General features: G+C 41.6%; 3 protein-coding genes across 4 annotated transcripts; all 3 read right to left on the bottom strand.

Annotated features, from left to right (window-relative positions):
• Positions 1–447: 447 nt before the first annotated feature.
• LOC118221641 (noggin-2-like) lies at positions 448–2,313 on the bottom strand. The gene has a single exon (XM_035406886.1). It carries the CDS (start codon positions 1,717–1,719, stop codon positions 823–825), a length of 897 nt encoding a protein of 298 aa, XP_035262777.1. The 5' UTR covers positions 1,720–2,313; the 3' UTR covers positions 448–822.
• Positions 2,314–2,708: 395 nt separating this feature from the next.
• Positions 2,709–10,532, bottom strand: LOC118221639 (target of Myb protein 1-like). Of its 2 annotated transcripts, none has more exons than XM_035406885.1 (15): positions 10,512–10,532; positions 8,066–8,150; positions 7,751–7,829; positions 7,459–7,608; positions 6,830–6,964; positions 6,599–6,724; positions 6,231–6,347; positions 5,608–5,741; positions 5,269–5,308; positions 5,034–5,166; positions 4,755–4,827; positions 4,520–4,595; positions 4,220–4,279; positions 3,907–3,946; positions 2,709–3,747 (listed from the first exon to the last, which is right to left on the bottom strand). In XM_035406885.1, the coding sequence occupies exons 2-15, from the start codon at positions 8,101–8,103 to the stop codon at positions 3,605–3,607; spliced, it is 1,344 nt and encodes a 447-aa protein (XP_035262776.1). In that variant the 5' UTR covers positions 8,104–8,150; positions 10,512–10,532; the 3' UTR covers positions 2,709–3,604. The 2 variants fall into 2 exon arrangements, with proteins under 2 accessions (XP_035262776.1, XP_035262775.1); XM_035406884.1 differs by lacking the exon at positions 10,512–10,532 and adding an exon at positions 9,960–10,378.
• A 4,697-nt stretch (positions 10,533–15,229) lies between these two features.
• On the bottom strand, positions 15,230–17,671 carry bglapl (bone gamma-carboxyglutamate (gla) protein, like). The gene is made up of 4 exons (XM_035406810.1): positions 17,539–17,671; positions 17,167–17,403; positions 16,694–16,781; positions 15,230–15,882 (listed from the first exon to the last, which is right to left on the bottom strand). Exons 1-4 carry the CDS (start codon positions 17,597–17,599, stop codon positions 15,876–15,878), a joined length of 393 nt encoding a protein of 130 aa, XP_035262701.1. The 5' UTR covers positions 17,600–17,671; the 3' UTR covers positions 15,230–15,875.
• Positions 17,672–18,998: the final 1,327 nt, after the last annotated feature.

Raw genomic sequence — 18,998 nt, 5'->3', positions numbered from 1 at the left:
AAAATGTTGATGTTTGCCCGTGCTTATTAAAGAAAGAAGATTTGGAAGGAGACCGAGACTGGTCCATTAACTTAGTTATTGTTGGTATTTTGTAAGGTGAGACCCAATCACACCTCCAAGGAACTGTTTTAGGCAAACTACTTAATGTGTTGGGGGGGGGGGGGGGGGGGGGGGGCGTGTTTGTAGATAGTTTGTCAGATCAGGCAACCCCCCCCCCCCCAATGTAATTAAATAATGCAAAACATAGATGCTACTTTGATGTGTTTGCAGCTGGCTGTTATTTATGTTCAGGAAACCAAGCTTAAACAAAGCAATAGACATTTGAAAATGGTGCATGTGTAGCTTTCAGTCAATATTTCATGAAGAACATATTTATTGCAATGACTTCGACATGCATTACAAGGAATTGCACAAATGGTATTGCACAAAACAGGATGCGAAACAAGGAAAGCTTTAGAATTTCATTTATTGGGCAAAACAATGAACAAAAATTAATACTGTCATTAGAAAAATACATTAGAAAAATATTTCTATTAAGACAAACATGGAAGGTGTTCTGCTCGTAATTACTGGAAAAGCAAACATGCACTTAGATAACTAAATCAATTCAGTATTATTTGTCATGATTCTTAATGTTATTCCATGTAACTGATTGCATTTTACGAGTGTTTTTAATCGGGTAAACTGGAATGCACATAAAGGTAATACAATCATACAGTTCGGTGCAGGTTGGTCATTGTTATTGCTAGGTAACCATAATCATTCCCTTTTCTGAGTCTGCTGCGCTCCTGTGTCGGACGCCGCGGTTCACAGACCACGACTCTATTTACAAGAGCATTTGCAAGCAGTGACCACGGGGTAGGGCACTTGTCGCCATATACACCTCTTGCCCGACACACCCATCCCTGGTCCAGCCAGCCCTTTATCTGTCCCCAGTACCTTACTAACTCCGTCCTCCCCACCCCAACAGTGCCAGGCCAAGATTTTAATGTGCGTTAGTTGTGCCCGTCGACAGGACATCCCACTGGGGAAGGAACAGCTTCGCGAACTCCCGGTTTGTTCACAGTCAGTGTGGCGTAACCAGGGAGGCCAAAAGACTGGACCCAAATTGACCCATTGGTAGCGGAGCTCACATGTGGCCGAGCGGACCAGCCACGCGCGAATAAAAGTAGCGGCTTCGGGAGGAAAATGGCTTAAATCCAGGTCTTCCGCTTCTTTTTCCAGTTTTCGTTGATAACGTGCTGCGCCCTCAGACAGTTCTGGAGACTCGCTGAAATTGAAACTGTTGCTGCTGCCCACGGAACCAGGTAAAGCCGCTCTCCCTTGGAACGTCGCTTCCTCGATCTCACCGCCAGATGTCCTGACAGCCTCTGCGGGACGTTCGATTGACATCCAAAAAGGGTCGAAAGATGAGCCCAACACCCGCAGGAGCCGAGCAGGGCGCAGATCTTTTGGTTTGGGCGAGTAATGGTAGTCCTCTTCGTTTATGGACAGTGAGTAGGGCCGGACCGGCAGCAAAGACGAGAGGGAATGGGGTCTGGACCGCAAAAAGGCTAAATCTGATTCGATGTCCGTTCTGCCAGGTGATGTCTCAGTATTGGGTTTGAAATATTTTGGTATTGTCGAAAGAGAAATTGTTGGTAGGTTGACGAAAACACCCAAAAATGTCCAACAGAATAAAACACTGACATTTCCACTGGAACATACGAACCCATTCATCGTGAAATTACCTGCCAGTTAGGCCTAAACGTTGACTGCAGTGAAAAATATGCTATTCCCCAGAAAAGTTCAGAGCATTGCTTACCGACCCCTTCTGCTTGGTCAGTACTTGGTACTTGGTACTGTTATCAGTATTCCGTCCAAAATTCTCCTTATCGTTAATCTTAAACTAAAAGTTTTTTGTGAGCAAGCCCGGTTCTTTCCAACTGCAGTAAAGCCTTCGCATGCGGTGCCTGTGACCGCTTAGGAATCTCCTTCTCTTTGCGCGTTTCTGCCTGTTTTGATGTCCCTTTGTATCAAGTGTAGGCGTATCTGTTCAGACGTCCTTGAACGCTAATACCATAACATACAGAGTTGACTACCATATCAACTGAAAAACAGCCAAAGCTATGGCTGGAAAACCAATAAGCCTATAGCACTTGTAACTCCCTCAGTCAAGGATTTTGCTGTTTACTGCAAAGCGATGGCAGGTCAGGAAAAGCAGTTTCACTGAGGAATATGCAGACGTGGACAGATTGAGAAACAACAAGCCTGCTATTTTGTTCAGAGAGAGACCAAGAAGCCTGCATATGACTCAGTGACACAGATAATCCCACTCTCTCTCTTCCTCTATTAATACTACGTGTTGTGTTAGTTCATAATTTGAGAAAGTTACCTCCATGTACCGTTATTAAGTAAATACGTTCTACGAGGAACGGCAGAAGGCTAAATAACAATGGATCACTGAAGACTTGAAACCCTGTCGTGTATGTAACATGGATACTTTTACCTGTACTTATTCATTTTAATATTTAATTGAAACTTTTATTAGCATTGATTTTCAAACTAGTTGTTGTACCTGCTGTCTTCAACATGGGTAACGCATTTTAGGTAGGTCAGCTCCAGGTCAGTCGAGAATTAGGTTGTTTTTTTTTTTTGTTTTTTTTTTTAAACACAATGATGAAACCAACAACCACTGGCATGAAAAACTTAATTGAGGAGCCCAGGTGATAAGACACTTGTGAATTACAGTCACTCCTCAACGGAGCACTGCTCATTTATTAAGGCACAAGTACCACACACAAAGCAGCCCTGCACACGGCCAAAGCGAAGCGCAGATACTACTCCATGGGACACGACACATCTGTCTCAAACGCAACAACTTCCTAACCGCCCCCCCCCCCCCCCCAAAAAAAAAAACCACGATTGCTTTTTAATAACAATCAAAACATGTTTACAATAGTATTGTATAACATACCAAATACACTTTGATCCCTCGCAACCATAAATACAAGGAGCACTTTTTTTATGCCTACAACATATCAAATAAACTTTGACGATACCACAGACACAGAATTCTTTTTTTCAATGATTTGCACAGTTCATTTTTTTACACACATAGTTCCTACGCATTTCTTCCACAGAATTAGCATATCTTGACTTCATTTAAAAACTGCCAATGATTTTGCCTTTTATCTTCACATGGCTCCCACTTGTGATTGACAGTGGGAAGACAATGCAACATGACAATTTGTAAGGTGGACGATGCAATGCTAGAGACTGTGCTTTTGCCTTTTAATGCTGCGTAAGTAACCTTACATGTACTGTACCATGGGTTTCTACTACAGCCTGCATATTATTGTAATAAAGAAGGGATATTTCAGAGACACCATAGTATCGAAAGTACCCCTAAATCAGGCTCACTGCATGTCATTTTTCTTGTAGTTAAGTTAAAGGAATGCAGCCACTAATAACACAAAAAAATGTATGCAGTTGTGTGTGTGTGTGCGTGCGTGGGTGTATGCGTGTGTGTGTGTGTGTGCACGTGTGTGTGTGTGAGCACGTGTGTGTGCGTGCGTGTGCATAACATCTGTGGCCCATCAGTTACTCTCATTCCTTCATTTGCTTAGAGTGTAAAGAGTTGGTCATGTGACCTTTCGTGTTGCCGGGCAGACTGTGGCACAGAGCGGGTTTGAGCTGAGGCTGTGTCCGGCCGGCTGGGGCTGGGGTCTGCAACCATGGCCCTCTCCTCCAGAAACTTGTCAAACTCTAAAACAAAAGGAAAGATGGGGTTAAAAGCTGAACCAAACATGGTTCATTCACTGCGGGAGCTGTGGCTGACAATGAGGTGGTCGGGAAATGTCACATTTAAATAATGAACTCATCAGACAAAGGCTGATTATGATGATGATGATGATGATGACTGACCTTCACTGGTTACCCCTTCATTTTCTGCCGGTGTCACTTCCTAAAAAAAAAAATCCACATTTCTGTTAATAAAAACAAGGATATTTGAAGAAAAAAAACTCATTCATTCATAAAGGAAGTACAATGATTAGAAGACAATGGAATTTAAATGTGTAAATTAAAGTACTAAAACCATACAGCCAGGATACACAGCACAACAGCAATGCCACACAGAGCATGTGAGCTGCACGGAGAGACTGATAGGAGAGACTGGGACCGTGGGCCTGAATGGAGGGCAGGGAAAGCAGGGCTGAAGCAGTCAGAGGTCCCTCACCACGTCCGCAGACAGCCACTTGTCCACGTCCTCCAGGGTAGTGCTGTGAGAGGAGGGGATCTGGGGAAATCAGGGGGGGAGTGAGCACACAGAGAGGAGAGGAGGGAGACAGCGTTAAGGCCATTTCATTGTCACCAAAAAAAAAAACCAGGAGCGACGTCGGTGTAACATGGGAATTAACGGAATAAATCAAAGCAGAGAACATCTCCCGAAGATCACTGGTCGACTTGTTCAGGGTGTGCAAAACCTGCCACCAGAACGTGGAGATGTACTCATCCCCACGTAGAGTGAGGTACTGACCGCTCCAGTGACCTGCAGTCTAGTGTCCAGAGCTCCTGCGAGACCCTCCACTGCCCCAGGATCTTCATACCGTACACTGAAACACACACACACACACACACAGTATACACACATAGACACACGCGCGCGCACACACACACACACACACACACGCAGACACACACGTTAGCAACGTTACATTAGCGTGCCTGTCTTTTGACTCCTCAGTCAAAAGTTAGCAGTTAAGCACTCTAACCTCTTTCTTTGATCAGCGAGAGAGCTGCCTCTGGTCTGAGCAAACATGTCAAACTCGTCATCACCTCCGGCATCTGAAAAAGAGATGGGGGTGGAGGGGGGGGGGGGGTTAACATTGCAAACATCTTGTAAGGTGCCTTAACAGTAGGCCCCAATGTATACCTATTAGGGAAACTACCTATACAAGATGGGACACTTCTATAGGTAGTAATGCTAGGTAGGTATCGTTTCGAACAAAAGGTTTTGTTTTGAATATACAGGCAGTTTAAGAGCTACTTACTGAGGGTGGCCATCTCATTTGACACAGAGCTGACTTCTGACTGGGTGATGGGCTGAGGGGCAGGAGTCTCTGTTCCAGCTGGCTGACTGACAGGACTGAGGTCTAGGAGATTTGCAGGGGTGGTGTCGGGAGTCTGGGACAAAGGAGCTTGAAGAGGTTAACAAGGTCTCCTGTACATATTACAGTTGTAGAAAAACTAAGAACAACTGTCCATGAAACAAGAAAATAACTTCACCTGCTGGGCAACATTCTGTGCACTGGAAAGTCTCTCAAATCTGGTAAATGTGTGAAAAGAAAAAAAAGTCTCAGACATATTTGCAGACATGCTGTACGAATCAGACCTGGATCAAATAAATATTTGTTTTGGATTCAGATACTTTTCTATGCTTTACTGATCTTGTCTGGTGTATTGGAACCATGAAATACTCCCAAATTCTCCAAACTCCGCCTTCTGGTTATATACACCAGGCAAGATCAACAGAGCACAGAAAAGTATTTGAATCCAAAACAAATACGTATTTGACCCAAGTCTGGTATGAATGCAGTATCAGACGGCTGTGAGGTGATGCAGTACCTGTGGTAGCGGAGGAAGTTGTTGTTGAGCTCATCGTTGACTGCTAGCAACTCCTCTATCAGTCCCTCTTCAGCAAGTCTGGGGATCAGCTCCACCACTCTGTCCTGCATTTGCCTGCACACGGTGTACAACTGCTACTGAGAGAAAGGGGGGAGAGAGAGAGAGCGAGAGAGCGACAGGGACAGAGAGGGGGAGGGAGAGAGAGAGAGACCGACAGGGACAGAGAGAGGGGGAGGGGGAGAGAGAGAGAGAGAGGACAGAGAGAGAGGGGGAGGGAGAGAGAGAGGTGGGGAGAGAAAGCGAGAGAGAGAGATAGGGAGAGAGAGAGGGGAAGAGGGAGGGAGAAAGGGGGAGTGAGAGAGAGGGGAAAATGGAGAGACAGAGATTGAGGGAGAGACAGAGAGAAAGAAAGGGGGAGAAATGGAGAGAGAGGGAGAGATAGACAAAGAGATAGATTACATTACAGGCATATAGAGAGAGAGAGAGAGAGACAGGGACAGAGAGAGAGGGGGGTATTGGGTGGTTAACACCACGGTTTAATGGAGGGCATGCCAGTTTTCTAATTGCATGCTGACTGCCTGCCACAGCGGTGCGGGTACACTGGCAGTCTGAAAGAGTCTGACCTGGAGCAACTCCATGTCAGATTGCTGGGCGTGGCCTGGAGTCAGCTGGTTCAGCATCTCTGACATCACCGTAAGATTCCCCAGCACAATATCCAAGTCAGCTCTCAGCTTCTGCAACTGAGCAACAAATCGGTGTCAATCGCATCTGTTCAATCTTGAAGAAAAAAAATATCCACAAACAAAACAAATTATCTGACCTGCATTACGCATAACAGCACAACATCTACAGACACACAGTGTGGGAGAAGTACCAATACACACACAACACAACAGCAAAGACCAGGAACACGAAGCCTCACACTGCTTCTTCAGTGGCTTAAAGGTCAACGGTTATTTCGAAATCCACGAGAGGCCTTTCTGTGGGTCACCTGTTCAGGTGAGAGGGCGTGCGGCCCTGCTGCGGTCTGCTGGAGTACAGGATTCGGGGGCGGCGCAGGGGTCTGAGTTGGGGGCGCAGTCGTCACGGCAACAGGTGACTCGTCTTCCGGTACGCTCTGAGGAGGACGGACGGAGACAGAACCGGGTGACGAAGCAGGTAACACGCAGAATAACACCGAGCGCGGGATACGCAGGGAGGCAGGGAGTGTGGATAGAGGTACCCGGTGAGGCGTGTGAATTGGGGAGAGTGCGTCCAGGTCAGTCATGGGGAACTCCAGGCCCCTTCTCCTCAAGTCCTCGTACACGGACACGACGCCGGTCAGAGACGGGGCGCTCCGGAAGGCGTCCGCCCATGCCTGAGAGCACACAGAGAGGCGCACGCATTTCAAGCACTTTCAAATATTGTTTGTAAATTAAAAAAAAAAAAAAAAAAAAAAACTCTTATTTTGAAATGGAGTACTCCCATTTCAAAAGAACATTTCAAAACACACATATCTGATGCAAGAACGCAATTGTGCTTACAGTGTGTGTACAGACAAAGTTCCCCCAATCCTGATATGGTTAAACACTACAGAAGGCTACTCAGTAGTGTTACCTTTGTGAAAGGAGGGTGCACACAGTACTGAGAGCACAGGTGCGAATAAATGTGACACAAATTATTTATCAGAGAAACTATAAATATAAGAACACAAATTTCCCATTTTTTGAGCAAACAATAGAGGTGATTACAGTTACCTGTATTACTTTATATAGCCTTCTTTGCTCACCTTGGTGAAGTGTGTGAGTACATGAAACAGGGAACATTAACAATAACAGAGCGCCATTGACACCACGCAACAGTACAACACACCTGTATGAGACTCAACACCTTGTCATGCAGGGTCATGGGGGGATTGTTTTTCGGCAAAATGGCTCTGACCAGAACCCCCTCCACAAACTCTCTGGTCGACACTAGAACATGGAACCTGTGTCCGCAGTTCTTCACGCATGCCTCCAGCACCTTCAACACAGGGCGAAGATGAGAGATCCTCCACAGAGCACACCACTTATAAAGATATTGCACGGTACAGTCACACTGCACTCCAAGCAAAGGAGGACACACATAACAACAGTAACAGAGAAGGTAAGGTGGGAAAACTCACAGTTAGCGCCAGCATGACTTCTCTGAAATTCTTATTCCCCACAATCTTCCTCTTTATTGCTTTGACTGCATCTTTAGGTCTAATTTAAAAAAATAAATAAATGCAAGTTACAGCAGAAAATGTCTATAGCAACCATATGAAATGGGCACAGAACCACAAACCTCTTACAAGATTATACATAATCAGCTGTGACAACTGGGCTTTTAACAAAAGGCTATAAGGGAACAGTCAATAAGAGTACAAAAATAAGTGAGGCGGTAACGACCAGGAAACTTGGAATTCCAAAGTGTGACAATTTTCTGAAAAAATTCATACCCCTCGTCCGTCTCGTTGATGATGTCACAGATCTCCATGTTGAGTCCCCAGTCCTCCGCCTGCAGAGAGGGGGTGGTGGCTTGTTCTGACGATAAGAAAAACGTGTGAAACAACGCCCGTCACGTTGCCACAGCACGAGAGCGCCAGGGCTGTAGTGCACTTCCACTAGGGTGACCAAGACATTCCGGCAAAGCCCCACATTCCAGCCCCTTTTCACCTTTCCCAGCGTATTTTGAGAAAATCTTAAAATGGGTTTTCTGACTGTAGTTGCCATTGTTATAGGTTCTAGGAAATCTAGTCACCGTAACGTCCAGTGCAATAATAATATTCCCAACTAAGATACTTCTCACATAACCGTTTTGCAGGGGGGGGTGAATGTATAGGACTAATGTATAGGACTCCTCCCCGGTCTGAAATATTCCTGAGTGGCTGTGTGACTGAGAAAGACAGGGTACCCAGCATCTCACATGGGACAGTCCTTAGAATTGCTCAAAGGAGCCTTGCAAAGAGAGACCAAAATGACAATCCCAACAATTAAAAAAACAAAACCTCACCTTATTACAACAACAGTGCCATAGAGAGCAGACCGCTAGTATCCAAGGGAGTGTTTTGCACTTTAAAATCATCTCTTACTTATAAAACACAACAAATACATATTAACATATAACATGTTTTGTGGTACAATGAACAGGAAGACACAAGAAATGTAAATTATATGCATATAAATCAGGAAATTTGGGTAAATAAAGGCTGACAATTGAACATTTAAATGAGCCGTATTGCTCCCTGGGATCACATGAATGACACATCTCTTCCTCTGCATTTTCAGTGTTCTGAATGCTAGTCCTTCAATGTTAGTTCTCCCATATCCCTAATCTTAATTCCCTCCATCTCCCTCCCTCTTTCTGTTCCAGTGTTTCATGTGACTGTCAGCTGCTTTTGCACGCAGTCTGAAGCAGTTGAAGTATTTCTCGCATTGATCTGTGAAAAGAGGGTAGCGGGGAGGGGTCGAGGGGAGGCTCAAAAAGTATTTTAACGCAGCAGGGATATAAAATGGCTACTGAAATTCTCACTCTCACTTCGTCTCGCGCAATGATTTGTTATCCTTTAAGCAGACTGATTCCCTCGGTCCATGGGTCCTTAAATGGCTGTTCGACCCACATACTCTTAACTGTTTACATTTCCTTACAACCACCGATAACTCAGCGATATCATCAGGAGCTCAGCGTTATCATCTCTAGCCCAGCGATATCACATCTAGCTCAGCGATATCATATCTAGCTCAATCATTAAAATTAATTCAGTTTGAAAAAATTAAATGAACTGACAACATGGAACAAGATATAGAAGGTCTATAAGTTGAGCTATTATAGTTAACACTGAAATACGTTTGTTAAAACGAAACAATTTTAGATTAAATGTGGGCTACTTGAAAATCACTCCACATAGACAATTCGAGGAAGTTCGAAAGAAATCAAGTTTTTGTAATCTACAGACACTTTTTGGCATCTGCATTTTCTATTGGATACGATAGCTGTCACATAACCTAATTACGCAAATCAAGTGAACGAATTAACAAAATCCAAGACAGCCTCTATCGCCTTATTGGTCGAATAAGGCATCGGTCACTAAACAAGTCTTCCGTAAACGATGTATAACTTTTGCTAACTTTGCTTATTCAAACACCCCATATTCACTTATATCATCTAACGTTTTTCATTTTCATTTTAATTTGCGTGTCGATTGTGTCATTTTATCAGAAGCTTTTATCAGCTATTTACTCACCATATTTAAACAAGCATAAAGTGACGAGACGAAATTTATGGCAACATAGTAACTCTGTTTGACTGGCTATATGTCAAGTTAAAGCAGAAAAAAGGGGAAAATAGTATACCTATTCGCTGTCCGACCGGTGTGGAAAACGGGCTTCCTATGAGAAAATCCATGTTTTTGTGTTCTTCGTTGTCCTTCGTTCTTTTTCTCTTTTTTTGCCTACCCACCAAGTGCTTTCCGTTTTTTGCTAGAACGCGCACTCAGTCCCTCAGAAGTGGGCGCGCAATCACGTGAAATTCAAGGAACAGGAACATTGAGCTGTATCCTCGGCTAGTGGTTTTCAAACTCGGTCCTGGACGCCCCTGTGTAATGCCGATTTTCGTTCCAACCACAATTGCAATCCCAGAATTTTAACAAGCTGTTATGTTTTTCTTAATTGGCTGCATTTCATGCTTTAGAGGGAATATTTTCTCAATTAAACCACGCTACGCCAGAAATAGCTATGCATACTATAAAGAATAAAATTATTATGTTCATATTGTGCTATATAGAGCTATATTGCAAACAATAACATAAAAAACAGATTAAAGACTGAGGTTAATTGATTGGTTCCTAATTTGGTTGTTGAATTTATGATTAATTTCTTAAATATAGCAACTTGTTGGCAACTTGCTTTTTAAAAGCCCATAACAAACTTACTTCCGGGTTTTAGGACTACAAACTGTTACACTATTACATGACAATGAGTTAAAGATGTCGCTAGCCACAATGGCGTCACCTTGTGGTAGAACCCTTACGGTTGTGTACTAAATTAATTCATGGGACTTATGGAAATCTTAAAATTGTGCTGAATTGGGTTGTATCACCTGCATTGTTCTTTTTACTTATATGCAAGTCTATTATGCTCATTTTTTCCCGAAATAGATGTACTTTAATTGAAAAGAGTGTGGAGAAGGAGTGGCAAAGGCAATGGGAAACAGGTAACAGGCTTTCAGAAGCTCGTCCGGATCTTGTGCTTGAGGTTGTATCTTTTGTGTATGAAATAGAGAAGATGGGTTATGAGGTGGCCTTTTTATTGGTTCCAGTCAACGGGAATGAAAGGAAATTAAATGGCACATAAAGCTGTCAAGTCTACAGTCAGAAAATATCCAAGTCAGTAATTTTTTTTTTTTTTTGAAAAATTGAGTATAATACTTTCATTGAAAAGAGTGTGAAGATGGAGTGGCAAAGGCAATGGGTAACAGAGGGAGACACTTTTATTCAATTAAAACATCTGTCAAGAAAGGATCTGTTTAGCTTGGTAGAGACTGAACTCAATCAGTGAAATTAATTGGACCATCGTGGTTTGGGGGGGTTGAAAGCTAATCGGAAACCCCCTGATGGACTATGTAAGTGTGGTAGTCCGGAAACAGTAAAGAATGCTGTGTTTGATTGTAATAAGTATAGTGAACAAGGAAGACAGTTGTTTAATTAAAGATATATCAGAACTAGATGTGTCTGCATTTATTGTTAAAACACTGCCCAATTGGGAGGGAAGGAATGGCCAAACAATCCAGAAAGGGATGCTGAATTTTTTATGCTTGCTGGGGCTGTATCTTTGGGCCTATTGGGTTTGTCATTCTGTATCTGAACAGTGGAGGGCAGTAATGCACTATCAAGTTGTAGGACCTAGTTGGACCCTTATGGTTGATCTTTAAATTAATCTACGGAACTGTGTGGAAATCCTGAAGTGATGCTTAATTGGATTTTACCATCTGTATTGTTCTATTTCGGTTGGTCTATATTGTCCGATATAATTGAGTAAATTAACTACTTTTCTGCCAGTAGCCTCGGCCATTGTTTTTAAAACTAAACCAAGACATTGTGATGCGATTTGGTGAACAGAGAACCTATGAGTGACAGGGTATAATAAAACCAGAAGAGATTAGAGGCTAATTGATACCAATTTACCTGAAGACGTTCTGTCCTTGCATCGCTATGCTCGCATGTTGTTGTTGAAACGAAGGTGCTTTTTCTATTGCAATTGTATCATACAGAACAACATAGAAACAAACAGCCAGGGCATACATTTACATAAATACCTCAGAGGGTACAAAAATCAAGTTTTAACAGGTTTTTTTTTTTTCTAATTAAAAAATTGTCTATGTATTGCTGGATTTCATTTTCAAAGATAATGAGGGTTTTATATAGCCAAATTTGTATTTATGAATATGGAATTTGGATGAAATAATTCAAAAATTAATAATATTATATGATTTCCCTTTGTCAGCACTGTCTTTATTGTAACCAAGAAATACATCTTCAATACAAAGAATAAGCCCAGAATAAATATGAGCTGTAATAAAAGTCTGCCCAAAGAAACTGTGAATCAGTGAAGCTGCCTGTCTTATTTATGGGACCAAAATGGCACCTCAGTTACCTAAAGTTCATATTTCAAACATCGTCTCAGTGGTGGAAAAACACTCAAAGACCAAACGTTCAAAACCTGACCATAGGTATAGAAGTTTTGCCATGAAGGGTTGATCTTGGAGTAAAAAGGTTTCTTTTTGTATGTGTGTAATTGGCTGTAATTGTTATTGGCTGATAGCAATTTGTTGTCTAGATTTTATAGCCAGTTAGCCAGATAGTTTTTGGGCATATCTACCTATTTATGATGTCTTGAAGGTGTGAATGAAAGTGCTGTGGCTGTTAACTGTTAAATTGTAGCCAGATTTTATATGTAGATACTGCAATGTCAGAAAAAGTAGGTCTGACATATGATACTTTACCCACACATGAACGAAAACTGAAAGACAATTGCATCACTTTGGACGTACTATCTTCACTCTATTTAATCAACAGTCCCACTCTGCTCATCGACCTTTTCCTGACCAGCAGTGTTTCCCTAGGCACGAGCAATCGAACAATGATAGCAATCTGAAGGTATACAATAGTATACAGTTTTACTAACAGGCTGTTATCAGACATGTGCTATTCACATCTCTCTGTAGACAGTAATATTATATTGGCTACACCATTTTGCCTATCTAAGTAGTTAAATTCCCTAACATATGTTGCATTTGATACTGTACACATAGACAACCCCACTTTTTACTCTTGCCATGCCCCGAGTGGTGGGTGTGGAAGTGGCAATATACCAAGAAGCCGAAAGCCAGAAATGGCTCCCTGAAAAATAAGGCTGATCCCGTGAAATTTTGTTTTTCATGAAATATAGTCAAACTGTCATTAGAGGATGGATTGGTACATGGGACCCCATTCTGAACATTCCGTAACTGACCATTAAAAAACCATTTCCAGTAAATGTTTTTGAACTGAATATCCTTGTCCAATGATGTCGCAAAAAAAAGGGTACTGTAATACTGACAGGTTTTACTTTCCTCATTTAACAGGATTTTTGAGGACAAAGATTCTAATGATGTGGCAACCTAATGCTAATTGGGCGAGTGGTGAATAAGTAGTATATTTGTTGTTGTGGAATCTACATGCCCTTTGACACAAATACTTATTTGGCTAATTCTAACTTAAATGAATATTAACAGATTGTTTGCATAAGAGATTTTTTTGCCTAATTATATTTTTTGAATATATAACTAGCCTTAGTAAATGAGTCATATCATTTTACAACTAATTATAATTTTATATGAACATTTTTTGAATATGCAACTATACATTGGGTCACATTCATTTTGTACTTGTTCCTGTCTGCCCTCTAGTGGTAAGAAGTATACAAAATGGTGAGGTGATTGTACCCTTAAAGGAGTACCATGGTGATTTTCACACTTTCTCGGTTTTATGTGCTATTTGCACAAGAGGCATTGAAGAAACACAATGAGCAAAGTATTAAATATGTCCGTTCTGTATTTTTGGAGAAATATGCGTTTTAAATTCATCGTCCTATTTTCAACCGGTTGAGAAAGTTGTCATTTTGCTATGTCACTAATACAGTAACTACTCCCATTTCCACGCCCCGTAAAGAAATCTGACAGCACACACCGTCCTGCTGTTCAGACAATGCAAATATTTGACTAACGTTAGGTTCACTTAAATTAGAGTGCCTTTAGATTATTTATGGTTATATTCATTTAGCTAGCTAGCTAACGTTAGCTAGCTAGGAGGTTTGCTTTCATAAGACAATGTTATCGATAACGTTAGCTTGCTAGTTTGCTTTTATGAGGACGTTATAGTTGTGCTTTTATCTTAACTTGGCTAGCTAGATATCAAAAATTATAATTGGATATAAGTCAACGTCCTTACCTTAGCTATCTACCGATACTTGATATACTAGCCCTACTAAGCTAGCTAGCTTGTGAAAATTCAGTCTCCCAAAGAGAGCGCGTATCATGGGGGTAGCTATGGAAACGGGGCACGGTCTGTCAATCATAGCTAACTGACAGTTCTCATTACCACGCCCAGACGGTTCGGGTGAATTTTTATCGTGGGAAATTTAGGCTTAGAAAAATACGTTTTAAAGTGCATTGAAATGACTGAAGAATTAAAAAATTATGCACATTTGTTTTGTTGTTGCCTAAAGACAACTGGGAAGTGTCACGTTCAACCACCATGGTACTCCTTTAAAGATTGGTTGGTTACACCACAAAAACCTTGAGGTCAAATTGTCCGGTTTCTCTGACTGCAGTGACCTTTTGGCTCATTTCCTTTTCGTGGTTTTGTAATTATGGTGCCACCTTATTGCAGTTCTGTACACCTTAAGGCAGTGGTCTCAAACTCAGTGCCATGGAGAGCCATGTGTATGCTGTTTTTTATTCCAGCCTCAGACCTTGATTATATCATTAGCTCAATAATTTGCTGAATTAGGGCTGTAGATCTGCACATAGTGCATTATAAAGTGAAATGTGTTATTTGTGTTGTCTAAATAACAACTGTTGCTTATATTCTGTGCTTTAATGCAGTTAAATGCATATGGCTGCATGAGTAATTGGAATCAATTAAAGCCCTATTCGTACAGGACTAGTGTTATCTGGGGACCTCATGTGATTTAGAAATCCCCCAAGGGCAATATGGAGCAAGATACATCTTGCACATACATTAAAATAGCCTACATGTGTTGGGGGGAAAAGCATGTCATGTGACATAATTGGTTCAGTTGTATATGAATAGACATCCAACATGAATTGGTCTGTGTTGTTGCCTTCCCTTTGACTATTTTGGTTTTTGGTCTGTAGGTAATGGTAGATCATGGAAGTGTCCCATCTGGTATGTGGCTAATCTGTACTCCACCCTCTGTTTTTCTGTTAATTTAAAATGTATGTTGAAAACATGTACAGAGCATTGGATTCAGTAAAGTGGGATTACAGTAGATGATAAAAAATTTGTTTTTTTTGTTGTTTTATTTAAATAAAAAATAAGAAGACTAGATACAGGACACAAGTATGTATTTCAAATAAAGTGTATTTAGTACATTACTAAAGAACGTAATGATATGCTGACAACCAAAAAAAAAAACAAAACACATTAATATTGACATATGACGATCAATGATACATCAGCAAAAAAAAAAAAATGCTAATATTTCGACAGGAACATTTTTCTTCAAAATATTTTCAAGCAGCCAGTCTTCCACCTTCTCCTCCCTTGTTTTCAAGGGTCGGGAGTCTACACCATAGCATCTGGTGTAAAGGTGGTAGAGGGTGGTTGACAGAAAAGCAGGGAAAAGGCTAGGCTCTATTGCGAAGTGTAAGAGTACGTTTCTCTTGCGGTGTTGGTAAAATAAGACGACCATGTTGGGAGCTGTTGTGGTGAGGCGTCCGATGAGAAGGAGACGAAGGCTTGGTTTTTACACAACGGGCTTTTTTGGACTTACGGTGTCCTTTTAAGGATGTGGCAGTGCGCCGCTGTTTTCTGAGGCTCTTGGAAGGAATGCTTGGTTAGAAAAGAACAGCAAGCATGTTTAAGAGTCTGTACAGTACATCTTCAAGGAGATTTGCTTGGTCTCTAGAAGGGGACTGGCCCACAGTAAGCAGTATGGGCAGCGGCGATGCCAACCGCTTCTGCCATTTGCTCGCAAGCCAGGTTCACATCACAGACTGAGAGAGCAAAGGAGAGAGAGAGAAAGAGCAATAAACATGTTATATTTGCATTCATTAACAGTATGCAGACACTTTCTGTTTTTATAATTGCATATTTTCTATGTAGTTGATAGCAGACAATGAATTCATAATTGAATGGATCAAACCTATTTGGAATACGTTCAGCTTAAACGATCACGCATACTCACATTTAAGGCATTTAGCAGATGCTTTTATCCAGAGAAACTTACACAGCTTATATTCTTTTTGTGTATAATCCTATTCTTATTGCATGTAGTCCATGTGTACAGTTGTGTATTTCTGAAGCAATTCAGATTAAGCAAATTGCTCACGAGTAAAGTGACACAGTGCCTCTGGTACAAATCAAGCACACAACCTCAGAGTTTCGAGCTCAGATTCCAAACTACTCTTTACACTACCACACCTTTGAACACATAGAGCTTCCATCTACGATTTTCCAGAGCACTTCAATGAAAATGGAATCATCAATTATGACATAAATTCTACCGAAAACAATCCTCTCTGCCTTGGTCAATGGTAAATGGACTGCATTTATATAGCGCTTTTATCCAAAGCGCTTTACAATTGATGCCTCGCATTCACCAGAGCAGTTAGGGGTTAGGTGTCCTGCTCAGGGACACTTCGACACGCCCAGGACGGGGATCGAAGCGGCAACCCTCCGACTGCCAGACAACCGCTCTTACCCCCTGAGCTATGTCTGCCGTTAAAAACTGAATCCAGTCACTGTCACCTCACCGTCCATTACAGCAGCTGGGCATGAGGACCTATGCAGCGGGTACAGACTTACCTCTCCAGCTGCGTGGGGCTCAGGCTTGCCGGTGCTGCTCTCTTCTTCCTCATGAGTGCAGAGACCAGGTCCTTCTCCACAAAAACCTCTGGAGCGCAGACACACACACAGCACATGGGTCGCACATCTCACACTCATTTCATTCAGATCTGTCTTTTTTTTATCCAATCACAGCTCGTCTGCCACACCCGAACATGCACGCTTTAGCCCTGCATAACTATAAGACCACAAAAATCACATTTTAAAGGATAATCACATAAATGCATGTGCCCAAGACTCAACCAAGCATACAGTAACATACAGATATCCAGATGTTGCCGGTGGCTTCTCAGGAATAAATCTTCTGGCCATTCGCATTGCACTCACAGATAAATAGAGTCTCATTTATGTCAGCAGTGCAAATTCGGGTCATATCACAGGAGTGTTTCCGGCACTAGAACTGACAGTAACTACAAGGCCCAGAGATCTCTTACCTTCAGCACTTGCGGTGTCAGCAGCTGAAGAGTCAGAGGCGGAGGAAGAGTCCGAGGCAGAGGAAGAGTCTGAGGCAGAATCTGAAGCTGAGGAAGAGGCTGAATCTGAGGCAGAATCTGAAGCTGAGGAAGAGGCTGAATCTGAGGCAGAATCTGAAGCTGAGGAAGAGGCTGATTCTGAGGAAGAGGCTGAATCTGAGGCTGGAGTTTCTGGAGCGGGGTCAGAATCAGAAATATCTGCAGGAGAAAACACATCATTGATTTCAAAAAATTATTTGCCATTTTTAAATCAACTGCCATTATTACAGTAACTCCTTCTGTGTCATACTGATATTGATGTGTGTAAATGCACGCCCTCCTTTTCCTGCTTACCTCCTGTGGACAGACAGGCAGATATCAACATGCAGCTGATAAGAACATAGAGAGTCTTCATCTTCCTGCTTGTTTTCCTCTGATTTTCTGAATGAGCAATGGGAATGAGCCCTGTTCTCTCTTTCTCTCTCTCTCTGTCTCTCTTTCTCTTTTGCCCTCTTCCTTTTCTGCTCAGTTTATAGTTCAGCGCCCCATGCCGGCTTGAGTGTGTGATTGGTCAGGGAATCATGTGACATACACCCACGAACACTTTCTCTCACTCAAGTACACAGAAGAGCACACATGCACCCATCATTGTAAGCAACCCACGGGTTTTGCTTACAGAAATCATGCAGACATGCCAATTACATTGTAAATGTAAATTGGTGGTGGTTTCCCCCTCATCACAGTAAAGCGCTTTGAGTAGCCGGCTGGAGAGAATAACACTATATAAATTTAAGGAATTATTATTATTATTATTATTATTATTATTATTATTATTATTATTATTTATGTTATGTTATAAAACTAGAGCTAGTGGTGTGGGTGACATGAGCATAATGGAGGCGGTGTATATCAACATACAGCATGTGCTATGAAAGTAAGGCAAGTAAGGGCCATGTTCAGTGTTATAGGACCTTCTAGGCAGCCCACAGTTTTACACATTTGCAACTTCTTGTCCTTCACTGATTAACGATTGCTATATTATGTTTCCCACAAATAGGAAATGCTTATTTTTAAATAAAACTGGTATACATTATTATTATTGTTATTATTGTTGTTGTTGTTATTATTATTATTATTATTATTATTGTTGTTGTTGTTGTTGTTGCTGTTGTTGTTACAATAACAACAACAACAATAATAATATTATATTAATAAGTTTACAGAAATGCTGACACAATTTAAATAGGGTTTTTTTTCTTGCTTCGTTTTTTTCTCATCTGTTGAATAAAATTGGAACATATTTAAAATAGAAAGGAAACTAGCAGCAGAAAGATATACCAAGCGTGTCATCGTTTCTGCAAAGGGTCCACTTGTCATCAATAACTTGCATTATACATCTGTGTGTCTTGCGGTATACAGATTTCCCAGTTCCAGCCCTCCTCCCCCTCCCACACAAACCCCAAACTACAGGCTAAGCGGACCATATGCTGCTAATTGAATGACAGGAGGCACAGGCAGATGTCATTATGCGACACAGTTTAATTTAAGGTCTCCGTCTTTCTAGTAGAACCACAACCATTTCCTATGCCGAGCAGGAACCAGAAACATGCAACGTGTGCAGTTTAATCCCATGCTTGAAGTATTTATGCCTGCTACCACATATATTTTTAGTATATCGTACATTATAAGTACAATAGTATACAATTGGTATGTATTTATGGAAATTGTGAGTATATATTTATTATGCATGTTATACAAAGTGTTTCACTGAGAAACACACATGTAAGTCCATTTAAAACAAGTACATGGCACAA

Source organism: Anguilla anguilla, chromosome 2, assembly GCF_013347855.1.
Source record: "Anguilla anguilla isolate fAngAng1 chromosome 2, fAngAng1.pri, whole genome shotgun sequence".
Lineage (NCBI taxonomy): Eukaryota > Metazoa > Chordata > Actinopteri > Anguilliformes > Anguillidae > Anguilla > Anguilla anguilla.
This window is presented reverse-complemented; position numbering and strand designations above follow the sequence as displayed.

Excerpts from the sequence above, each read along its gene's own strand:
- LOC118221641 (XM_035406886.1), bottom strand. The coding sequence starts at position 1,719 with ATGAATGGGTTCGTATGTTCCAGTGGAAATGTCAGTGTTTTATTCTGT.
- bglapl (XM_035406810.1), bottom strand. The coding sequence starts at position 17,599 with ATGAAGACTCTCTATGTTCTTATCAGCTGCATGTTGATATCTGCCTGT. Across the intron at positions 17,404-17,538 it reads TGCCTGTCTGTCCACAGGAG|ATATTTCTGATTCTGACCCC; the intron begins GTAAGCAGGAAA and ends TTTCTCCTGCAG. Across the intron at positions 16,782-17,166 it reads TGACACCGCAAGTGCTGAAG|AGGTTTTTGTGGAGAAGGAC; the intron begins GTAAGAGATCTC and ends TCTGCGCTCCAG.
- LOC118221639 (XM_035406884.1), bottom strand. The coding sequence starts at position 10,011 with ATGGATTTTCTCATAGGAAGCCCGTTTTCCACACCGGTCGGACAGCGA. Across the intron at positions 7,609-7,750 it reads AAGTCATGCTGGCGCTAACT|GTGCTGGAGGCATGCGTGAA; the intron begins GTGAGTTTTCCC and ends CCTGTGTTGAAG. Across the intron at positions 4,280-4,519 it reads GACTGCAGGTCACTGGAGCG|ATCCCCTCCTCTCACAGCAC; the intron begins GTCAGTACCTCA and ends TGATTTCCCCAG.